The 25,000-nt window shown below is 43.3% G+C and overlaps 1 protein-coding gene across 33 annotated transcripts in view; it reads left to right on the top strand.

Annotated features, from left to right (window-relative positions):
- The window catches only part of LOC127001374 (serine/threonine-protein kinase NLK2-like), an 83,064-nt gene extending 58,549 nt beyond the window's left edge, over positions 1 to 24,515 (top strand). Inside the window, exons 4-11 of one of the 33 annotated variants that reach the window (XR_007755197.1) lie at positions 1,220 to 1,326; positions 4,153 to 4,238; positions 12,757 to 12,966; positions 14,432 to 14,620; positions 15,025 to 15,201; positions 15,923 to 16,803; positions 16,964 to 17,043; positions 17,124 to 22,356. Coding sequence is in view for 1 of the 33 variants with exons in the window: in XM_050865921.1 (XP_050721878.1) it covers positions 1,220 to 1,326; positions 4,153 to 4,238; positions 12,757 to 12,966; positions 14,432 to 14,620; positions 15,025 to 15,201; positions 15,923 to 16,041; positions 22,940 to 22,994 (943 nt within the window). In the remaining 32 variants the exon portion in view is untranslated. Of the gene's footprint in view, positions 1 to 1,219; positions 1,327 to 4,152; positions 4,239 to 12,756; positions 12,967 to 14,431; positions 14,621 to 15,024; positions 15,202 to 15,922; positions 22,839 to 22,939 lie in introns of those variants that run through there. The other 32 variants (XR_007755196.1, XR_007755190.1, XR_007755191.1 and 29 more) reach the window with 32 other exon arrangements.
- The last annotated feature ends 485 nt before the right edge of the window (positions 24,516 to 25,000 follow it).

Genomic DNA, 25,000 nt, shown 5'->3' with positions numbered 1-25,000 from the left:
TCCTTCCCTTCCTACCTCTCCTTTCCATCTCTCGTCCTCCCTTCCTTCACTTTTTTTCCTTCATTCTTTTCGTCTTTCCTCCATTTTCTCATCTCCTTCCTTCATTCCTTCCTTCCCTTCCAACCTCTCCTTTCCATCTCTCGTCCTCCCTTCCTTCACTTTTTTTCCTTCTTTCCTTCCTTCTTTTCTTTCTTCATCGTCTCCTTCCTTCCTTCCTTCCTCTCTTCCTTCCTTCCTTCCCTTCCTTCATCCCGTTCCATCTCTTCTCCCTTGACGTGAGAAGTGGCGGTGGAGGAAAGAGGAGGAGGAGGAGGAGGAGGAGGAGGAGGTGGAGGCGTCACTTAAAGCCGATATGACGCTACGCCGGAAAATCGTCAGACAGAAGACAGACAGACAGACAGACAGGAGAAGACTTAACACAGACAGACAGACAGACAGAACAAGACTTAACACAGACAGACAGACAGACATACATACATACATACAGACAGACAGACAGGAGAAGACTTAACAGACAGAACAAGACTTAACACACACAGACAGACAGACATACATACATACAGACAGACAGACAGACAGACAGACATACATACATACAGACAGACAGAACAAGACTTAACACAGACAGACAGACAGACACACATACATACATACAGACAGACAGAGAGGGTCAAAGCCATAGAAATAGACAGAGAGGCAGATAGATAGACAGACAGCCTCGCGATAAGTTGTATAGATAGACAGAGGACAGACAGACAGATAGAACAAGACTTAACAGACAGACAGACAAAGAGGGTCAAAGCCATAGAAATAGACAGAAAGGCAGATAGATAGACAGACAGACAGACGAATAGACAGGAATGAAGGCTGAAGTATATATGTATGTATGTATGTTATTGTGTTATCATTATAGTCATTATCAGGGTCATCTTCATCATTAATCATTATATTGTCATCGTATTAATCGGTAGTCATCATCATCATCATCATCCTTAGTAATCATAGTCATCATCATCATCATCATAGTCATCATCATCCTTAGTAACCATCATATTACCTATCTTACCAGTCATTATAGTTATCATCATCATTGTCATCATCATCATCATTATCATCATAGTCATCAGTCGTCATCATTTTCTCCATTATATTGTCATCTACTTGGTCATCATCATCGTCCTCGTCGTGGTGGTGGTGTGTTCCTTAACCCCCGCCACAGTTACGTCATCACGGAGCTCATGCAGAGTGACCTCCACAAGATTATCGTCTCGCCGCAACACTTGTCCGCCGACCACGTCAAGGTGTTCCTCTACCAGATACTGAGAGGTGGGTCAGGAGCAGCAGGAGGAGGAGGAGGAGGGATAGAGAGAGTGAATGAATGTGTGTGTGGGAGGAGGGAGGGGGAAAGGGAGCAAGAAGCGGAGGAGGAGGAGGAGAAGGAAGAAGAGATGTAGGGAAAGAAATTGAGAGAGTGAATGAATGTGTGTGTGTGTGGGGGGGGAGGAAAGGGTGAAGGAAAGTGAAGGAGGAGAAGAAAGAGGAGAAGGGAAGGAAAGAACCACGTCAAGAAGCGGAGGAGGAGGAGGAGGAGGAAGTAGATGTAGGGATAGAAACTGAGAGTGAATGAATGTATGTGTGGGGGAGGGGGGGGGGGGAGAAAGAGGAGGAGGAGGAGGAAGAATTGTAGGGATAAAAATTGAGAGTGAATGAATGTGTATGTGTGGGGGAGGGGGTGGGGAGAAGAAAGAGGAGGAGGAGGAGGAGGAAGAATTGTAGGGATAAAAATTGAGAGTGAATGAATGTATGTGTGGGGGAGGGGGGGGAGAAGAAGGAGGAGGCGGAGGAGGAGGAAGAATTGTAGGGATAGAAATTGATAGTGAATGAATGTAGTGTGGGGGAGGGGGGGGGGAGAAGAAAGAGGAGGAGGAGGAGGAGGAAGAATTGTAGGGATAAAAATTGAGAGTGAATGAATGTATGTGTGGGGGAGGGGGGGGGAGAAGAAGGAGGAGGAGGAGGAAGAATTGAAAATGGAATGAGGGGAGACAATTATGTAAGAGAAAAAACGAAAAATAAGGTCTAACACATATCCTCCTCATCCTCTTCAATGCTAAGTCAAGTAATGTATATCCTGACTAACATTATATCAGTCACCCCTTGTTCCAGGCCGTAAAAATCATCTATCTATCTATATGTCTATCTATATGCCTTCGTGTCTTAATATTTCCCTTCTGACCATGGGTTTTTTTTTGTGGGCTTATTTTCTACCCTTTTTGTTGCCCTTGAACCGTATTCTTTGATGTAAAAAAGTGTCCCTTCATTCCAGGACCTATAAATCATCAATGTCTATCTATCTATGTTTCTATCTATATGCCTACGTGTCTTAATATTTCCCTTCTGACCATGGTTTTTTTTTGCAGGCTTTTTTCTACCCTTTTTGTTGCCCTTGAGCCGTATCCTTTGATGTAAAAAAATTGTCCCTTCTTTCCAGGACCTATAAATCATCAATGTCTATCTATCTATGTGTCTATCTGTATGCCTACGTGTCTTAATATTTCCCTTCTGACCATGGGTTTTTTTTGCAGGCTTTTTTTCTACCCTTTTTGTTGCCCTTGAGCCGTATCCTTTGATGTAAAAAAATTGTCCCTTCATTCCAGGACCTATAAATCATCAATGTCTATCTATCTATGTGTCTATCTATATGCCTTCGTGTCTTTGGCCGTGGTGTTATCAGTCCCCCTTCGTTCCAGGCCTAATCAATCATCCATCTATCCATGAGTGTTTCCCTTCTGGCCGTGGTGTTATCAGTCCCCCTTCGTTCCAGGCCTAATCAATCATCCATCTATCCATGAGTATTTCCCTTCTGGCCGTGGTGTTATCAGTGCCCGTGTGTTCCAGGCCTAATCAATCATCCATCTATCCATGAGTATTTCCCTTCTGGCCGTGGTGTTATCAGTCCCCTGTGTTCCAGGCCTAATCAATCATCCATCTATCCATGAGTATTTCCCTTCTGGCCGTGGTGTTATCAGTGCCCCTGTGTTCTAGGCCTAATCAATCATCCATCTATCCATGAGTATTTCCCTTCTGGCCGTGGTGTTATCAGTGCCCCTGTGTTCTAGGCCTAATCAATCATCCATCTATCCATGAGTATTTCCCTTCTGGCCGTGGTGTTATCAGTGCCCGTGTGTTCCAGGCCTAATCAATCATCCATCTATCCATGAGTATTTCCCTTCTGGCCGTGGTGTTATCAGTCCCCCTGTGTTCCAGGCCTAATCAATCATCCATCTATCCATGAGTATTTCGCTTCAGGCCGTGGGGTTAGCAGTCCCCGTGTGTTCAAGGCCTAATCAATCATCCATCTATCCATGAGTATTTCCCTTCTGGCCGTGGTGTTATCAGTGCCCCTGTGTTCCAGGCCTAATCAATCATCCATCTATCCATGAGTGTTTCCCTTCTGGCCGTGGTGTTATCAGTCCCCCTGTGTTCCAGGCCTAATCAATCATCCATCTATCCATGAGTGTTTCCCTTCTGGCCGTGGTGTTATCAGTCCCCCTTCGTTCCAGGCCTAATCAATCATCCATCTATCCATGAGTATTTCCCTTCTGGCCGTGGTGTTATCAGTCCCCCTTCGTTCCAGGCCTAATCAATCATCCATCTATCCATGAGTATTTCCCTTCTGGCCGTGGTGTTATCAGTCCCCCTTCGTTCCAGGCCTAATCAATCATCCATCTATCCATGAGTATTTCCCTTCTGGCCGTGGTGTTATCAGTGCCCCTGTGTTCCAGGCCTAATCAATCATCCATCTATCCATGAGTATTTCCCTTCTGGCCGTGGTGTTATCAGTGCCCCTGTGTTCCAGGCCTAATCAATCATCCATCTATCCATGAGTATTTCCCTTCTGGCCGTGGTGTTATCAGTGCCCGTGTGTTCTAGGCCTAATCAATCATCCATCTATCCATGAGTATTTCCCTTCTGGCCGTGGTGTTATCAGTGCCCGTGTGTTCCAGGCCTAATCAATCATCCATCTATCCATGAGTGTTTCCCTTCTGGCCGTGGTGTTATCAGTCCCCCTTCGTTCCAGGCCTAATCAATTATCCATCTATCCATGAGTGTTTCCCTTCTGGCCGTGGTGTTATCAGTGCCCCTGTGTTGCAGGCCTCAAGTACCTCCACTCGGCAAGGATCATCCACAGAGACATCAAGCCGGGCAACCTACTCGTCAATTCCAACTGTGTACTCAAGGTAATTCTTCATACAAATACCACTTAGGCAACTTATTATTGTGTTTAGGAGGAAGGTAATCTTGGCTTCGTTTGTGTATTGCATTCTTCACTATGTAATTATACCTCTCATGCAGGCAGATAGACAAACAGGTTACTATTATTATTATTATTATTATTATTATTATTATTATTATTATTATTAGTGCATCTTGAGCTTTAGAAACGGGACATGGCGGGAGATGAACAGAGGAGGAGGAGGAGGAGGAGGCAAGTGATAGGAAGAGGAAGATATGGTATAAGAATAAGGCATGTACTGGTCTATACGGAGGAGGAAGAGGAGGAGGAGGAGGCAAGTGATAGGAAGAGGAAGATATGGTATAAGAATAAGGCATGTACTGGTCTATATGGAGGAGGAGGAGGAGGAGGCAAGTGATAGGAAGAGAAAGATATGGTATAAGAATAAGGCATGTACTGGTCTATATGGAGGAGGAGGAGGAGGAGGAGGAGGAGGCAAGTGATAGGAAGAGAAAGATATGGTATAAGAATAAGGCATGTACTGGTCTATATGGAGGAGGAAGAGGAGGAGGAGGCAAGTGATAGGAAGAGAAAGATATGGTATAAGAATAAGGCATGTACTGGTCTATATGGAGGAGGAGGAGGAGGAGGCAAGTGATAGGAAGAGAAAGATATGGTATAAGAATAAGGCATGTACTGGTCTATATGGAGGAGGAAGAGGAGGAGGAGGCAAGTGATAGGAAGAGGAAGATATGGTATAAGAATAAGGCATGTACTGGTCTATATGGAGGAGGAGGAGGAGGAGGCAAGTGATAGGAAGAGGAAGATATGGTATAAGAATAAGGCATGTACTGGTCTATATGGAGGAGGAGGAGGAGGAGGCAAGTGATAGGAAGAGAAAGATATGGTATAAGAATAAGGCATGTACTGGTCTATATGGAGGAGGAAGAGGAGGAGGAGGAGGAGGAGGCAAGTGATAGGAAGAGAAAGATATGGTATAAGAATAAGGCATGTACTGGTCTATATGGAGGAGGAGGAGGAGGAGGAGGCAAGTGATAGGAAGAGAAAGATATGGTATAAGAATAAGGCATGTACTGGTCTATATGGAGGAGGAGGAGGAGGAGGAGGAGGAGGCAAGTGATAGGAAGAGAAAGATATGGTATAAGAATAAGGCATGTACTGGTCTATATGGAGGAGGAGGAGGAGGCAAGTGATAGGAAGAGAAAGATATGGTATAAGAATAAGGCATGTACTGGTCTATATGGAGGAGGAGGAGGAGGAGGAGGAGGAGGAGGCAAGTGATAGGAAGAGAAAGATATGGTATAAGAATAAGGCATGTACTGGTCTATATGGAGGAGGAAGAGGAGGAGGAGGAGGAGGAGGCAAGTGATAGGAAGAGGAAGATATGGTATAAGAATAAGGCATGTACTGGTCTATATGGAGGAGGAAGAGGAGGAGGAGGCAAGTGATAGGAAGAGAAAGATATGGTATAAGAATAAGGCATGTACTGGTCTATATGGAGGAGGAGGAGGAGGAGGCAAGTGATAGGAAGAGGAAGATATGGTATAAGAATAAGGCATGTACTGGTCTATATGGAGGAGGAGGAGGAGGAGGAGGAGGAGGAGGCAAGTGATAGGAAGAGAAAGATATGGTATAAGAATAAGGCATGTACTGGTCTATATGGAGGAGGAGGAGGAGGAGGCAAGTGATAGGAAGAGGAAGATATGGTATAAGAATAAGGCATGTACTGGTCTATATGGAGGAGGAAGAGGAGGAGGAGGCAAGTGATAGGAAGAGAAAGATATGGTATAAGAATAAGGCATGTACTGGTCTATATGGAGGAGGAGGAGGAGGAGGAGGCAAGTGATAGGAAGAGGAAGATATGGTATAAGAATAAGGCATGTACTGGTCTATATGGAGGAGGAAGAGGAGGAGGAGGAGGAGGAGGCAAGTGATAGGAAGAGAAAGATATGGTATAAGAATAAGGCATGTACTGGTCTATATGGAGGAGGAGGAGGAGGAGGCAAGTGATAGGAAGAGGAAGATATGGTATAAGAATAAGGCATGTACTGGTCTATATGGAGGAGGAGGAGGAGGAGGAGGAGGAGGAGGCAAGTGATAGGAAGAGAAAGATATGGTATAAGAATAAGGCATGTACTGGTCTATATGGAGGAGGAGGAGGAGGAGGCAAGTGATAGGAAGAGAAAGATATGGTATAAGAATAAGGCATGTACTGGTCTATATGGAGGAGGAAGAGGAGGAGGAGGAGGAGGAGGCAAGTGATAGGAAGAGAAAGATATGGTATAAGAATAAGGCATGTACTGGTCTATATGGAGGAGGAGGAGGAGGAGGAGGCAAGTGATAGGAAGAGAAAGATATGGTATAAGAATAAGGCATGTACTGGTCTATACGGAGGAGGAGGAGGAGGAGGAGGCAGAGGAGGCAAGTGATCAGAACATAAGAACATGGGGAAACTGCAAGAGGTCGGGTGGCCTACACAGGGCAGCTCCAGAATCCCCCCCACTACTCACGGTGGATGAGGTGTAGTTACAGGGGTTACAGGTAGAGGCTTGATCCTCGTTATACCGGCAGTACTAGGCACGCATCCAGGACCCCGTCACCCTACTGCACCCACACCTCACTGCCACCTGTCGTCCCCGTCCATGTAGCTATCCAGTCTACTCTTAAAACAAGCTATCGTCCCTGCACTAACTATGTGATTGCCGAGACTATTCCATTGTTATGTTATGTTAGGTTAAGTTTAGGGTATCTTCAAACACTTGATAGCCAGCACCTTATGGTATAAATCAACAAAAAATGACATCAATTAGTTGTATAGAAAGTTTCATTAGTAAGGAAGCATATATGAAATTTCTGAGTCAAGACCTATAGTAACTATTTTGGGTTTTGTTAGGTTATGTTAGGTTAAGTTTAGGGTATCTTCAAACACATGATAGCCAGCACCTTATGGTATAAATCAACAAAGAATGACCTCACTTTGTTGTATAGAAAGTTTCATTAGTAAGGAAGCATATATGAAATTTCTGAGTCAAGACCTATAGTAACTATTTTGGGTTTTGTTAGGTCATGTTAGGTTAAGTTTAGGGTATCTTCAAACACATGATAGCCAGCACCTTATGGTATAAATCAACAAAGAATGACCTCACTTTGTTGTATAGAAAGTTTCATTAGTAAGGAAGCATATATGAAATTTCTGAGTCAAGACCTATAGTAACTATTTTGGGTTTTGTTAGGTCATGTTAGGTTAAGTTTAGGGTATCTTCAAACACATGATAGCCAGCACCTTATGGTATAAATCAACAAAGAATGACCTCACTTTGTTGTATAGAAAGTTTCATTAGTAAGGAAGCATATATGAAATTTCTGAGTCAAGACCTATAGTAACTATTTTGGGTTTTGTTAGGTCATGTTAGGTTAAGTTTAGGGTATCTTCAAACACATGATAGCCAGCACCTTATCATATAAATCAACAAAGAATGATGTCACTTTGTTGTATAGAAAGTCTCATTAGTAAGGAAGCATATATGAAATTTCTGAGTCAGGAAATATAGTGACTGTTTTGTTTTTGTAATGTTATGTTAGGTTAAGTTTAGGGTATCTTCAAACTCATGATAGTCAGCACCTTATGGTATACGAAAACAAAGAATGACCTCACTTTGTTGTATAGAAAGTCTCATAAGTAAGGAAGCATATATGAAATTTCTGAGTCAAGACCTATAGTAACTGTTTCGGGTTTTGTTAGGTTATGTTAGGTTAGGTTTAGGGTATCTTCAAACACATGATAGCCAGCACCTTATGGTATACATAAACAAAGAATGACCTCACTTTGTTGTATAGAAAGTCTCATTAGTAAGGAAGCATATATGAAATTTCTGAGTCAAGACCTATAGTAACTATTTTGGGTTTTGTTAGGTCATGTTAGGTTAAGTTTAGGGTATCTTCAAACACATGATAGCCAGCACCTTATCATATAAATCAACAAAGAATGATGTCACTTTGTTGTATAGAAAGTCTCATTAGTAAGGAAGCATATATGAAATTTCTGAGTCAGGAAATATAGTGACTGTTTTGTTTTTGTTAGGTTATGTTAGGTTAAGTTTAGGATATCTTCAAACACATGATAGCCAGCACCTTATGGTATACATAAACAAAGAATGACCTCACTCTGTTGTATAGAAAGTCTCATTAGTAAGGAAGCATATATGAAATTTCTGAGTCAAGACCTATAGTAACTGTTTCGGGTTTTGTTAGGTTATGTTAGGTTAGGTTTAGGGTATCTTCAAACACATGATAGCCAGCACCTGATGGTATAAATCAACAAAGAATGACCTCACTTAGTTGAATAGAAAGTCTCATTACTAAGGAAGCATATATGAAATTTCTGAGTCAAGACCTATAGTAACTGTTTTGGGTTTTGTTAGGTTAAGTTTAGGGTATCTTCAAACACATGATAGCCAGCACCGAATGGTATAAATCAACAAAGAATGACGTCACTTTGTTGTATAGAAAGTCTTATTAGTAAGGTATAAGGATAAGGCATGTACTGGTCTATACGGAGGAGGAGGAGGAGGAGGAGGCAAGTGATAGGAAGAGGAAGATATGGTATAAGGATAAGGCATGTACTGGTCTATACGGAGGAGGAGGAGGAGGAGGAGGCAGGCATGCCTATCCTCCCACCTCTTTAATCTTCTCCTGTGTCGTGTGTATTGATGCTGGTCGCTTCTTCTCTCTCTCTCTCTCTCTCTCTCTCTCTCTCTCTCTCTCTCTCTCTCTCTCTTCCTTGTTTTCTTTTGTATTTTCTTTATTTCGTCTTCAATTTACTTTCTACTCTTCTTCGGACACAGCCGGAGAGAGAGAGAGAGAGAGAGAGAGAGAGAGAGAGAGAGAGAGAGACGTAAGGTTTAGCATATAAGCCTATCAGTCGCTTCTCTTTCTCAACTAACTCACCTATTTTTAAACATTTTGTCGCCCAAGCTCACACACATTTGACAAGGCTTTCGTAGGAGTTTCCAGCATTTCCAGGGGTAGTTTAATGACCCTGGTGGTAGTTTGATCTTTCTTCTGTACCGTAGAAACACATTTAGCAAGGCTTTCGTAGGAGTTGTCAGCATTTCCAGGGTTAGTTTAATGACCCTGGTGGTAGTCTGACCCTTCTTCTGTACCATGAACCTAAAAAACACATTCGACAAGGCTTTCGTAGGAGTTTTGGGCATTTCCTGGGTTAGTGTTATGACCCTGGTGGTAGTTTGACCCTTCTTCTGTACCGTAGAAACACATTTAACAAGGCTTGCGTAGAAGTTTCCGGCATTTCCAGGGGTAGTGTTATGACTCTGGTGGTAGTTTGACCTTTCTTCTGTACCGTGAACCTAGGAAACATATATTTGACAAGGCTTTCATTTCGTAGGAGTTTCCGGCATTTCCAGGGGTAGTTTTATGACCCCGGTGGTAGTTTAACCCTTCCTCTGTACCAAGAACCTAAGAAACACACATTCGACAAGGCTTTCTTAGGAGTCTTGGGCATTTCCAGGGGTAGTTTTATGACCCTGGTGGTAGTGTGACCCTTCCTCTGTACCGTGGACGGGAAGAAACACTCATTATAGTCCGGCAAATCTTAAGTGGCGGCTCTGACGTAGACAGCCCGCTAGACACTGATGCTATGTCTCCAACTGACCTTGCGTACCGTGCCTCTCACACCCTTCTCTCTCTCTCTCCCCGTGTCTCTCTCTTTCTCTCTCACTCTAGTATAAAAACAAATATGTTTTTTATGATTGATTCTCTACCTGTGAGTGAATACAAAGAAATTTGTACAACACTTGGCAGCGTTGCCACCGCGGCGTTGTCAGCTCAAGTCAACCCAACACACCGCAGTTGCCAGTTGCTCTGCCTGCTTTAATTATCGCATTTCTGCCATTTTTTGGTGTGTGTCTGCCATCTGCCATACAATATCAGCCATATGGCATAATTATGATAAAATATTGAGACTGTACCTGTATATGGAATGCCAGGACCGTCAAGCAAATTTTGATGCGAGTCATCCAGGTGAATGGTGAGGTTCCGCTGGGGATGGCCAGGGAGTGGGGAAGGAGTGGTCGCTAAGAACATTAAAATATTACACTTTGACCCTATTTCCATACCACCCAAGGGGTAAAGAGTCTTGGTGCATTTTTTAAAAGAGGTTTATTATTATTATTATTATTATTATTATTATTATTATTATTATTATTATATATTGTAGTTCACCATACTCCCCGAATGAGAGTACACCCCCACTTTTCTCGCACACACACACACACACACACACACATACAGAGAGAGAGAGAGAGAGAGAGAGAGAGAGAGAGAGAGAGAGAGAGAGAGAGAGAGACACACACACACACACACACACACACACACACACACACACAGAGAGAGAGAGAGAGAGAGAGAGAGAGAGAGAGAGAGAGAGAGAGAGAAGGGTGTGAGAGGCATGGTGTGCGAGGTCAGTTTGGAGACGTGGCAACAGAGTCTAGCGGGCTGTCTACGTCAGAGCCGCCACTTAAGATTTGCTATACTATAGAACCCGACTCATCTCCTTTTAGGCCTTGGGAAATAGTTGATGTCACTTAAGGGCGGAACCGTCCCAAAATAGCTCCCTAATACCCGACCCAGTGCTGAGGGAGGGTCACTTTTACGGCCTCGAGCAAGTCAGTCTTCGATCGATTCTTGCGACGACACACACACACACACACACACACACACACATATTCATAATTTCTTCCTCTATCTTGTTTTTCTACTTTTTTCATTGTGTATTCCTCCTCCTCCTCCTCCTCTCCCTCTTTCTCCGTGTGTGTGTGTGTGTGTGTGTCATTCTCTTTGTCCGTCATTCTCTCTCTCTCTCTCTCTCTCTCTCTCTCTCTCTCTCTCTCTCAGCATCGCATTTCAGGCTTTCTCTCTATTAGCGAAACTTTACTAGGCTATTAACGGGCCTGTCCTTCCTTCCTTCCTTCCTTCCTTCCTTCCTTTCTTTCTTTCTTCCTTCCTTCCTTTCCTTCCTTCCTTTCCTTTCCTTTCCTTCGTTCAATATTTTTTCCCTCATTGCTTTCCTTCCTATTATCCTTTCATCTTTATTTCCTCTTCCTTCCTTCCTTCCTTCCCTCCTCTCCTTTTCGCTTAACTTCCTTTCATTTCCTTCCTTTCGTTTTCCTTCATTATTTTCCTTCTCTTTTCCTTCCTATTCTTTATTCTCTTTCCTGTAGCTTCCATCTTTTCCTTCCTTCCTTCCTTTCTTTTTTTCTTTCCTTCCTTTTCTCCTTGATTACTTTTCCCTTGCTATTCTTTCTTCCTGGACTTTTTTCCTTCTCTCTCTCTCTCTCTCTCTCTCTCTCTCTCTCTCTCTCTCTCTCTCTCTCACCATAAGAGGATTAGCCGACCACTCTCAACCTTCCTCGCCTCATCCACGCCAACGAGGGACGCCGAGCTCAGCGTTACCAGAACAAAAAAAAATCTCACCCTTACACACACACACACACACACACACACATTTACACACACGAGGGAGGTCACACACGCTAACTTGCATTCCTCTAGTGTATTTTATGACCTACGTGAATACAGACGATTTTCTTGTGACCTGCTTCCAAACTTTCCCTTACTAAGACGATTCCAGACCTATGATATGTTTAGAGATGATTTTGTGGTCGTATCCTTAAATTCCCCCTTATTACGATATACCAAGTCATTACTAAATTAATATAACAATAACTACAGCTTCTTTTAAACTGTTCCAAGCCTTCGTTGTATTTGCTTTTAACTGATCCTATGACTGGATTCTAAGAGAGATGTCAACCCTATCAACTCATTAAAAAAAAAATCAATTACGACAGCTTCTTTTAAGTAGTTTCAGACCTACATGTTCATACAAACTATTCTCTTACCGATTTTGTCACACGGAAACTAGCGCGCGCGTGTCCTTACTGAATTGTGTAACATGAAAATCTGAAGCATGCGTAGATTTCCTATATTTTATCTCAGGGAAGTTTTGTCCCACGAGAATCTGTAGCGTGCCCAGCCTTCCTAAATTGTGTCACACGGAACCAGGCGCTCGTGTCCTTACTAAATTAGGTCGCGTGGAAATCTAGCGTGCGTGACCTTATCAAATTTGTAACGTGCGTGTCCTTACCAAATCCCGTCATGCAGAAATCAGTATTAATAAACGGCTTCAAATATATAGAGATTAGGAGACTACAAAAGGCAAAACACACCCAAGACAGCCCATTTTTCATCCCATATATAGAGATTAGGAGACTACAAAAGGCAAAACACACACAAGACAGCCCATTTTTCATCCCTTTCCTCCTCCATAGATCTGTGACTTCGGGCTGGCACAAGTTGAGAAGCCACACCAAATCACAAACTACAGATTACAGACACTAAACACAAGCTTCGTTCAAGGAGACATTGAGACTACGTAAGGCCAAACACACACCCAACAGCCCCTTTTCACCCCTTCCCTCCCCCAGATCTGTGACTTCGGGCTGGCGCGGGTGGAGGAGCCTGACGAGAGCAAACACATGACGCAGGAGGTGGTGACGCAGTACTACCGCGCCCCGGAGCTTCTGATGGGCGCGCGCCACTACACGCAGGCCGTCGACGTGTGGTCCGTGGGGTGCATCTTCGGCGAGCTCCTGGGCAGACGCATCCTCTTCCAGGCGCAGAGTCCCGTCCAGCAGGTGAGGGGCGGGGGGATTAAGAGGTTTAGGGAGAGTGAAAGAGGTTTATGAGGAGGTTTAGGGAGAGTGAAAGAGGTTTATATATATTAAAATTGATTGTGATGTTTTATGATGTTTTAGAGAGAAAATTAGCAAGCTCTTTTTCTAGTTATGTGTGTTTGTTTTTGCATTATCTTACATTATATATTTTTTTCTTATTATTATTATTATTATCAAATAGTAGAAAGTCTTGATTCATGTGGAAGATATATATATTACATTTGCCTTCGGTCTGTGTACGTTTTTTTCTTTGATTCATGTTAAAAAAATGTTAAAACTTCATAAATTTGTATGTTAACAATTCCAACAGTGACTACCAATCCTTTCCTACAGCCTTCAGCCTAGTTTTATAAGGAGATTTTATTTTTCCCACATAATTTTGGGTCTTAACAAGTCTCAGTTTGTGTGTAAAAGTAGATTTAAAAAAAAGCTACATCAGTCTGCAAACCTTTCCTTTCCTTCCGTCCAGCCTTTTTACTGGTGATTATTAATGTTTGAAGGACCCAACCTAACCTACCCCACCCCAGACCAACCAGCACCTCCCTTACTCCCTCCCTCCTGTCCAGCTTGAGAGGATAACAGACCTCCTCCTCCTGTTTATTACTGTTTAAGAAGGACCCAACCTATTAGTGTCTAAGAAGGACCCAACCTATTTGTGTTTAAGAAGGACCCAACCTTTTAGTGTTTAAGAAGGACCCAACCTATTAGTGTTTAAGAAGGACCCAACCTATTAGTGTTTAAGAAGGACCCAACCTATTAGTGTTTAAGAAGGACCCAACCTATTAGTGTTTAAGAAGGGCCCAACCTATTAGTGTTTAAGAAGGACCCAACCTATTTGTGTTTAAGAAGGACCCAACCTTTTAGTGTTTAAGAAGGACCCAACCTATTTGTGTTTAAGAAGGACCCAACCTTTTAGTGTTTAAGAAGGACCCAACCTATTAGTGTTTAAGAAGGACCCAACCTATTAGTGTTTAAGAAGGACCCAACCTTTTAGTGTTTAAGAAGGACCCAACCTATTAGTGTTTAAGAAGGACCCAACCTTTTAGTGTTTAAGAAGGACCCAACCTATTAGTGTTTAAGAAGGACCCAACCTTTTAGTGTTTAAGAAGGACCCAACCTATTAGTGTTTAAGAAGGACCCAACCTATTAGTGTTTAAGAAGGACCCAACCTTTTAGTGTTTAAGAAGGACCCAACCTATTAGTGTTTAAGAAGGACCCAACCTATTAGTGTTTAAGAAGGACCCAACCTATTAGTGTTTAAGAAGGACCCAACCTATTAGTGTTTAAGAAGGACCCAACCTTTTAGTGTTTAAGAAGGACCCAACCTATTAGTGTTTAAGAAGGACCCAACCTAACCTAACCTAACCAACCTAACTTTACTTAACCCAAACCAATCTAACGTAACCTCCTCCTCCCTCCCTTCCAGCTTGAGAGGATAACAGACCTCCTCGGCACCCCCAACCTGGAGGACATGAAGTACGCGTGCGAGGGCGCTGTGACCCACATGCTGCGCCGCCCCTCCAAGCCCCCCGCGCTGCCCGCCCTCTACACCCTCTCAAACCACGCCACCCACGAGGCCGTCCACTTACTCACCCAGATGCTCGCCTTTGACCCAGTAAGAGGGGGAGGGGGATGCACTCACTCACTTACTCACATAATTCTGTCATACTTTTTTGGGGGGGTTTATATCATGGCACAAATTTGGCCTGTCGCTGCTGCACGGTAAAGCCACAAATTTGGCCCGTCGCTGCTACACGGTAAAGCCACAAATTTGGCCCGTCGCTGCTGCATGGTAAAGCCACAAATTTGGCCCGTCGCTGCTACACGGTAAAGCCACAAATTTGGCCTATCGCTGGTACCAGGTTAACGCATATCTGTCCCTTTAGTCTTATTCTGTTTTGCTTACCTGGTGAAGAAGTGGGATTTTTAGCAAGTTTCCCGTTTAATTTTTCGTTTTTTTTGTTATTTCTTTCAATTTTTCCTGTTACTTTAATCAGTGTGTTCTCTTTTCCGCCGCAGGACAAGCGGTTGACGGTGACGGAGGCGCTGGCCCACCCCTACCTGGATGAGGGGCGGCTGCGCTATCACTCCTGCATGTGCAACTGCTGCGCGTCAACCTCCTGCGGCAGCCGGCAGTACACCATCGACTTTGAGCCAACCGCGCCGCACGCCTTCGACGACACCTGGGAAAACGAGGTGACCGGGGGCGAGGGTTTGATGACGTCTGTTTTGTTTTTGTTTACCTGTCTTATTTTCATTCTTTCTCCCTCTCTCTCTCTCTCTCGCTCTGTCTCGCTCTCTCTCTCTCTCTCTCGCTCTTCCTTCCTTATAGGCCTATGAGAGCGGTGATTCTTGTAGGCCTATCAGTTTTTAATTTCTTAGATTTTTTTTTTTTACATACTATTAGGTCTCTTTTTCTTATGTATTTTGTGTTATTCATGTCCTGTTTTTTTTTTGTTTTTTTTTATCTTTTATTATTTTTACGTTCTATGTCGTCTGTGATTTGTATTATACTTATATGTCTTATTTTTTTCATTTTTCATCTACTTCTGTATTTTTATCTTACTCTCATTCTTCTGTACTTTCATATATGTATTTTTATCCTTATTTCCTCTTCAGTATCCCATCTATCTCCTCACCTGTCCACAACCGAGAGAGCCCGGGTTCGATTCCCGGGCGGAGTGGAAAAAATTTGGGCGGCTTTTCCGATACCCTACGCCCCTGTCCACCCAGCAGTGAATGGGTACCAGGTATTAGTCGGGGGTTGTGTCCCGTCTCCTGGGATCTGTTCTCTTCTATAATTCCTTCCCCTTCTGTCTCTCTGGCATATGACCACAGACGAAATGTTCTAACTCTTTCCTCACCTGTCCTTCTCTCTCCTTCACCCCCTGACTAACGAGCCATCTCTCTCTTCCAGCTGCGGTCCATGTCGCAGGTGAAGGACCGGCTGCACAAGTTCATCATGAGCCACCTGGCGCGGGACCGAGTGCCTCTCTGCATCAATCCCATGTCGGCCGCGTACAAGAGCTTTGCTAGGTCAGCCTGAGCTTGTGATTTATGAGGCAGGAGAGATAGCGGCACCCTGTAGTAGCCTTAGGGTCAGCGCCACACAGCCCAACACAATCCGATACAGTCCAGACCTCGTGAACTCCCAAACCGAACGTGAAATGCTATAGAAATTCCTGGTGCGTACGGTGTTTGGTGTTGGTCTAGGGCAGCGCAGTCCCCAGTGTTTTTGCCCAGGCGACCCTTTTCTCAAAATCTATAGACTCATGCGCCCCGAACCTTTTAATATCAGTAGTCTTTTTAAACACAAATTTTTTGATACATGCGCTAACAAAATTGTAGACTCATGCGACCCTTGATATCAGTAGTCTGTCTTAACACAATTTTTGATACACATGGTAGCAAAATCTATAAACGTATGCACCCCGAACCCTTGATATCAGTAATCCGTTTAACACTAACACTAACATTAACATTTTTTGATACACACGCTGATTTTCACCCACACACCAGGCCTTGACATGCCCCAAAAGATACCCTAATGTCCCCTCCCAACACTCACTAGCAGAAACACACACCTCCAGAATGAAAGCTTGGTAAACAACTGCAAAATGATAAGTTATACAAATCATTCCCCCAAGCCATTTCTATCAAGGTTTTGGACCCCCTCTCCCACCCCGGCCAAACCTCAAAACAATAAGCTATACAAATCATTCACCAAAGCCATTTCTAGCAAGCTAAACCTCCAACGATGGGCTATTAAAATCACTCGCCTAAGCCATTTCTATCAAGGTTTTGGACTCCCTCCCACTCCAGCCAAGCCTCAAAGCGATAGGCTATTAAAATCATTCGCCAAAGCCATTTCTATCAAGGTTTTGGATTCCCTCCCACTCCAGCCAAGCCTCAAAGCGATAGGCTATTAAAATCATTCGCCAAAGCCATTTCTATCAAGGTTTTGGACTCCCTCCCACTCCAGCCAAGCCTCAAAGCGATAGGCTATTAAAATCATTCGCCTAAGCCATTTCTATCAAGGTTTTGGACTCCCTCCCACTCCAGCCAAGCCTCAAAACGATAAGCTATTAAAATCATTCGCCAAAGCCACATCTATCAAGGCTTCAGACTCCTCCTCACACCCCGGCCAACCCTCCCTGACCCCCTGGGAATCCATGGTACAGAAGGCAATATTTCCCAGGATACCACTCACAGGAAATCATAAAAGTCATAAAAAAGGAGGTGGGGGCCATTAGGGATAGTCTCGTCAGGCTCGGGAGTTGTTTATATCGCTGTGTTGGGCGGTGGCGCTGGCCCTGAGTTAGCCGTAGATGCCTGACCCGGCCCCTGATAGATTGATCCGTAGACCTGTGTGTAGTGTTGACAGGCGGTGGTGGTGGTGGTGGTGGTGTGGTGGTGGAGGTGGTGGTGGTGGGTGTCCACTCTGCCCCATCCATGTCTTGTCCCCCCCTCCCCTTTTTTTTTTTTCAATATGCATTCGTTCCTTCCTGACGGTCTGGTTTTGTTGACGGTTTTTATCATTCTCTTGTTGTTTTCTTTCCTAATGGTTTGGTTAGTGAACAGACAGACAGACAGACAGATAGTGAACAGACAGACAGATAGATAAACAGACAGACAGATAGATAAACAGACAGACAGATAGACAGATAGTTAAACGCACTGACAGACAGACAGACAAAGAGGGAATCAGGGACGTACTTTTTACCTAATTAAGTGATGCCGTTCTCTGTCTGACTGACCTGACAATAGAGTTTTTACTTAGCTCATATCAGTCAAGTTTTAATATTTCTTTTTTAAACATACCCAGAACTCAAAATCATCTCCATTTCTGAACATTTTCTTCAGCTTGGGTTAAATTATCAAGGAATTTTGGGGTTTTGGGTTGTTAAGGTGGTAGGCGGAGGTGCATGGATAGCCAGGAGAGGTCATTAACTTTTATTTCATCACTTATAATTATTTTTAAACGTATCCAGAACTCAAAATCACCTCCATTTCTGAACGTTTTCTTTAGCTCGGGTCAAATTATCAATCATTTTAAGGGGTTTTTGGTCCTTAAAGGTGTGGATAGCCAGCAGAGGTCATTAACTTTTATTTCATCCTTATAATTATTTTTTAAACGTATCCAGAACTCAAAATCACCTCCATTTCCGGACGTCTTCTTCAGCTTGGGTCAAATTATCAAGCATTTTTAGATTTTTTGGTCCTTAAAAGGCGACAGATGGAGGGTCATGGATAGCCAGAAGAGATCATTAACTTTTATTTCACTACTTTATACTTATTTCCAACTTATCTCTCTTATCTTTCTGTATCATGAGGCATCTTTTCACGGTATGGCATTTGGGTCGTTAATATGGTAGGCGGAAGTGAGTTGGTAGCCAGGAGAGATCATTAACTTTTATTTCACTACTTTATACTTATTTTCAACTTATCTCTCCATCTTTCTGTATCACGAGGCATCTTTTCACGGCATGGGATTTTACGCTGACCAGGAGAGGTGTGGGAGTGAGCCGAGATAAGCCATATGTCTAGGTCTTGCGTTACTGAATTCCTCTAATCTTCTCCCTATTCTTATCTCATTTATCTCCATCTCACCGTTGTCAGATTATCGTACTCGGAGCATCACATATCCCGGCTTCTCGCCGTTTAGATATCACCAGGAAACCAGAAGAATTAACCATTTCAATGATAACAACATAAAAAGCCAGTTATTGAGGGACAGGAGACAGCTTTGGGGGTTTGGAAATTGGGAAATATGAGCAATTGAGGACAACAATCTGGCAGTGTTGCTCTATCTTCTTTTATCGTGTCATCTTCCGTGGCGAGGCAATTTTGAGTTGACCGATGGATGGATACCCAGATATAATTTGCAGGTCATGTAGAGTTGGCCATATGTCTGTAGGTCTTGTGTTACTGTATTGTGTCTATCTTCTCATTATTTCTATCTCATTTAACTCTGTCTATTTTTATCGCAAGTCATCATTCCGTAGCGAGGTAATTTTGAGTTGACCGATGGATGGATACCCAGATATAATTTGTAGGTCATGTAGAGTTGGCCATATGTCTGTAGGTCTTGTGTTACTGTATTGTGTCTATCTTCTCATTATTTCTATCTCATTTAACTCTATTTTTATCGCAAGTCATCATTCCGTAGCGAGGTAATTTTGAGTTGACCGATGGATGGATACCCAGATATAATTTGTAGGTCATGTAGAGTTGGCCATATGTCTGTAGGTCTTGTGTTACTCATTATCTTTATCTCTGTCTTTCTTAACCTTGTCATCATCCGTGGCGAGACAATTTTGAGTTGACCGATGGATGGATACCCAGATATAATTTGTAGGTCATGTAGAGTTGGCCATATGTCTGTAGGTCTTGTGTTACTGTATTGCACTTCTATTCTCATTTTTATTATCTCATCTCTATCTATTTTTATCTTGTCATCATCCGTGGCGAAGCAATTTTGAGTTGACCGATGGATTGATACCCCGATATAATTTGTAGGTCATGTAGAGTCGGCCATATGTCTGTAGGCCTTGTGTTACTGTATTGCACTTCTATTCTCATTTTTATTATCTCATCTATCTATTTCTATCTCGTCATCATCCGTGGCGAAGCAATTTTGAGTTGACCGATGGATGGATACCCCGAGATAATTTGTAGGTCATGTAGAGTTGGCCATATGTCTGTAGGTCTTGTGTTACTGTATTGTGTTTATCATCTCATTATTCTTATTTATCTCTGTTTTTTTATCATGGATACCTGAGATAATTTTTAGGTCCTGTAGAGTTGACGCTGCAATTATTTCTATCTGCTTATCATTTTTATTCCATTTATTTATCTCTCCTATCTTATCGTCATTCCGTGGTGAGGCATTTAAAGGTGACTGATAGAGGCTCCCGTGTGAGTAGCCAAATCATTTTATCTATCATTTTCTGCTTCATTTATCTATCCAGGTTTTTTTTATCACAAGTTCTCGTCATTCCAAAGCCAGGCGTTTTAAGACACAATTATTTCTATCTTTATCATCCCTTTCTCTTATCGTCATTCCGTAGTGAGGCATTTTAAAGTGACTGATAGGCGCTCTCGTGTGAGTAGCCAAACTATTTTATCTATCATTTTCTGCTTCATTTATCTATCCAGTTTATTTATCACAAGTTGTCATCATTTTCAAAGCGAGGCGTTTTAACCCAGTAGCTGCGGGGATCATGTTTCTTAATGGTCCCTCTGAGCGAGAAAAATGAGAAAAAATCATCACTCACACAAACCATTTCATAATATATATCACAGCATTTTGGGGGGGTTTATATCATGGCACAAATTTGGCCTGTCGCTGCTACACGGTAAAGCCACAAATTTGGCCCGTCGCTGCTACACGGTAAAGCCACAAATTTGGCCCGTCGCTGCTACCGGGTTAAGAGACTGACAGAGGGGTGTGAGACTCATCGGTGCTGACGTTATGTACTTCAGGGGTTGACATCATCAGCTGACAGGCGGCTGATCTTTGGGACTGACTTACTCATGCTGACCTAACTCACTCACTCACTCACCTAATGTTCCTTCCAGACTTTTGATAACTGTAAGATAAGCACATGTTTAGAGGGACAGTCAGCCAGTCAGCCAGTCAGTCAGTCAGTCTGTCAGTCAGTATTCTGTCTATGAGGGGACCAAACTTTATTACATATTCTAAAAGACAGTCACTCAGTCAGTCAGTCATTTTATTATTCTGTTGGAAAGTGGACCAAATTATCACGTATTTATAGTCAGTCAGTCAGTCAGTCAATCAGTCAAGTCATTTTACTGTTTTGACAAAGGACCAATTTTCATCAACTCTCCTTTGCATAATTAAAATTGCAAAGGGAAGCAACACATATTTTCAGCAAGTCAGTCAGTCAGTCAGTCAGTCACTTTCCATATTCAGTCTTCAAGTGGACCAAACTATCTCCGCTCTCTTAGTTAAAATTGCAAAAGAAAGCAACATGTTTTTTTTAGCAAGTCAGTCAGTCAGTCAGTCAGTCAGTCAGTCACTTTCCATATTCAGTCTTCAAGTGGACCAAACTATCTCCGCTCTCTTAGTTAAAATCGCAAAAGAAAGCAACTTATATTTTTTAGCAAGTCAGTCAGTCAGTCAGTCAGTCAGTCAGTCACTTTCCATATTCTGTCTTTAAGTGGACCAAACTATCTCTGCTCTCTTAGTTAAAATCACAAAAGGAAGCAACATATTTTTTTTTAGCAATTCAGTCAGTCAGTCAGTCAGTCACTTTCCATATTCAGTCTTCAAGTGGACCAAACTATCTCTGCTCTCTTAGTTAAAATCACAAAAGAAAGCAACTTATATTTTGTAGCAACTCAGTCAGTCAGTCACTTTCCATATTCAGTCTTCAAGTGGACCAAACTCTCTCATCTCCCTTATTTAAAACATTGAAGGAAAGCCGCACATATATTTCTCTCCTTCACCCTACAAGGAGAAGCTTTGCATGTGGCTGCTAACCTTAAGAAACAGAGGCTAACACACTGCTCACTTCTCTCCTGGTTATGCATGCATCGCTCCCTTCCTCTCTATCTCTCTGTCCCTCCCTCTCTCTCTTCCTCCAGCTGGTATGAATGCATCGTGGGTTAAGGCACTTGGGTTAGCACAAGGTCCATTTTAATACACTTTCGACCCTCACAACATTGATTTCCCAAGGCCACAGAGGGGTTAGTCAGGTTCCCATGAGTGTTTTGTCAAGTTCATGGTGCAGAGGCCTTGTCAAACTATCACTAGGCTCGTAAAACTACCCACAAAGCCTCAACGAAAGCCTTGTTAAACTGTCACTAGGCTCTTAAAACTACCCATGGCAATACTAACACAGCAACCTCTACCAAAGCCTTGTTAAACTATCGCTAGGCTCATAAAACTACCCACAGAGCCTCAACAAAAGCCTTGTCAAACTATCACCAGGCTCATAAAACTACCCATGGCAATACTAACACAGCAACCACTACCAAAGCCTTGTCAAACTATCACTAGGCTCATAAAACTACCCATGGCAATACTAACACAAAAACCTCTAAGAAAGCCTTGTCAAATGTATGTGTGAGCCTTGAAATGTCTGTGAATATGGACGTAAAAGTGTTAAACTGCCATAGCGGAAATTACGTAGCAGAAGAAGTAGAAAGGTGAAGATTAGAAGGAAAATATAGATAGGAAGAAGAGAAGGGAAAGGAAGGAAAGGAGGATGTAGAAGGGGAATAGAGAGGTAGAAGGAAGGAAGGAACGAAGGAGGGAAGGAAAAGAAAGATAGGAAAAGGAGGTAGAAAGGAAGGAAAGAAAGAAGGAAGGAAGGAAAGAAGGAAGAAAGAAAGGAAGGAAAGAAAAGAAAAAAATATGATAACAGAAAAATGAATGGATATCACTTACCATGTGTGTGTGTGTGTGTGTGTGCGTATATGCGTCTCGCCAGGCTATCAGGTCGGCACAAACAAACAAACATACATACACTCCCTTGACACATGTTGGAACACGTTTTTGGTTTAAGTCGTAGCATAGTGCACATAACATTATTAACAAAAGTAACATAAGTATCGGTTTGCGTTCTAACATTGACTCGGCACATTCCTCACCTCGCTCCTTATTTGGTAGCCTCAAGGAAGGAAGGAATGACCCCCCGCCCCCCCTAGAAAAAATATATGCCCCCCCCATAGCATACAAATCTTCAAAACCAATTATTATTTTTCCCCTAATGCTCGCTGTCCCTCACCAAAACAAAATAAACAGCCCAATTTTTTGTATACAACCTTCAATGTTTCTTACTCTGTTAATAAAGTAATGGAATGATTTTAGTGTTTAATTCTTCCACTGAGGGTCAAGGAGCTTTGTAGGAGTAAGTGGATGCTTGGTAACTCCCTCTGTTGATGTTGTTTTCTCTTCTCTCCGCAGCTCCACGGTCGCCCATCCCTCAGAGCTGCCGCCTTCCCCGCACCAGTGGGATTGACAGGACGCCAAGCACTAGGCCTCAAGGACTCGTGACGCGGCGCACTTCAATGCTCCGCCCGGGGGAAGCCATCGAGAGCAAGACCGCCAGAACGCAGACCAAGACCGAGACATGCTTGCCACACTCATAAACAAAACATCAAGCCAACCAGAGCAAGACCGCCAGAACGCAGACCAAGACAGGGTTGCTACATTAACTACCACAACATCAAGCCAACAGGAGCAAGCCAACCAGGACAAAAACACACTTGCTACACTCACTACCACAGAGGGAAACGCAACATCAAGCTATCAAGACCAAGATTACAAAAAGCAAAACAGAAAACGCAGATCAAGACAAGCTTGCCACAGAGAATAACACAACACTGAGCTTTTGAGAGCAAGATATCAAGAATGCAGACCAAGACCGAGACATGCTTGCCACACTCGTAAACAAAACATCAAGCCAACCAGATCAAGAACACCAGAACGCAGACCAAGACAGGGCTGCTACATTCTCTACCATAACATCAAGCCAACCAGGATGAAAACATGCTTGCTACATCCACCACCACAGAGGGAAACACATCAAGCCATCAAGACCAAGATTACAAAAAGCAAAACAGGAAACGCAGATCAAAACACACTTGCCACACTAACTGCCATAGAGAATAACAGAACCTCATTGCTACCAAGCCAGTGAAAACAATCCAGCAGGAACACAGAATGGAGACCAACACACAGTTACTACCCCATGCATGTCTGTGGCCCAAGTGTTCTGTGGTAAGGATTGCATCTGACTTTCATCTTGGCTACTCGTGAAAGGGATAGGATTTTTTTTTATCCCAAGCCAACTAAAGCAAGCAAGCAAGAATATAGACCAAGAACAAGACACAGTATCAAGCGCATGCAAATTCCGCCTCAAGTTTGTGGTAGCGTAAACAGTGTCCGACGGTTATCTTGGCTAGTAGTGAAAGGCATATGATTTTTTTATAACCCAAGCTGACTAAAGCAACCCAGGAAGAACATAGACCGAGAACAAGGCACAGTATCAAGCTCATTCAAGTCTATGGCCCAAGATTGTGGTAGCGTGAACCTTGTCTGATCTTGGTTACTAGTGAGATGAATATGATTTTTTATCCAAGCCAACTTAAGCAAGCTAGCAAGAACACAGACCAAGAACAAGCCTCCATATCAAGCTCATTCAAGTCTGTGGCCCAAGATTGTGGTAGCTGACGGTCATCTTGGTTATGAATACGATTTTTTCCACAAGACAACTTCAGCAAGCTAGCAAGATCATATACCAAGAACAAGCCTCTACATCAAGCTCATTCAAGTCTGTGGCCCAAGATTGTGGTAGTGTGAACCTTGGTGTCTGACGTTCATCTCGACGACTCATAACGTGAATTGAGTTTTTTTACCATAGTGCAGCATACTGAACCCATAGTCTGGTGTACGCGTGTGTGTGTGTGTCAGCAGCGAACACTAACACCAGATGGGACTCTCACGCATTATAAAGTGAGAGAAAATGAAAAAAAAACAATCTCGCTCTCGAAGGCTTCCACTACGGCGGGACCCCAATGGTGCGCCAAGACAGCTACGGCGACAGCGACAGCCTGACGGACGGGCGGGCGGTCGACAAACAGACAGACAGACGTACAGCGAGGCTTACGTGCCAGTTCCTTAGTCAAGAGAATATAAAAAAAAAATCACTGCCAAGTACACTGAGGATGAAGACACTGCCGTCGGTCACTCCCTCGGCAGTTCCGTTCCTCTCCACCCCTTGCTTTCAGGTATTTAAGGATCAAAGGCTCGTCCCTGCCAGCTATAGGGTGCGGGACAGGCCGAGGTGTGCAGGGCGGCGAGGGGGGTGGGGGTCCGTCAGCGCGCCCGCCCGCCCTCACGCAGCCTTAGTGAGGGGGGGGTGTTGGTCGGGCTGCCTCCCTCGCCCAGCCCTGCCCGCCCTACTCTGATCTCCAGCCCAGCAATTCACTGCAAAGGCAAGACACTCAAGGTTGCTCAAGCCGG

Source organism: Eriocheir sinensis, chromosome 20, assembly GCF_024679095.1.
Source record: "Eriocheir sinensis breed Jianghai 21 chromosome 20, ASM2467909v1, whole genome shotgun sequence".
In the NCBI taxonomy this organism is placed as follows: domain Eukaryota; kingdom Metazoa; phylum Arthropoda; class Malacostraca; order Decapoda; family Varunidae; genus Eriocheir; species Eriocheir sinensis.
The sequence above is the reverse complement of the archived record's forward strand: the minus strand, read 5'-3'. Positions and strand labels throughout refer to the sequence as shown.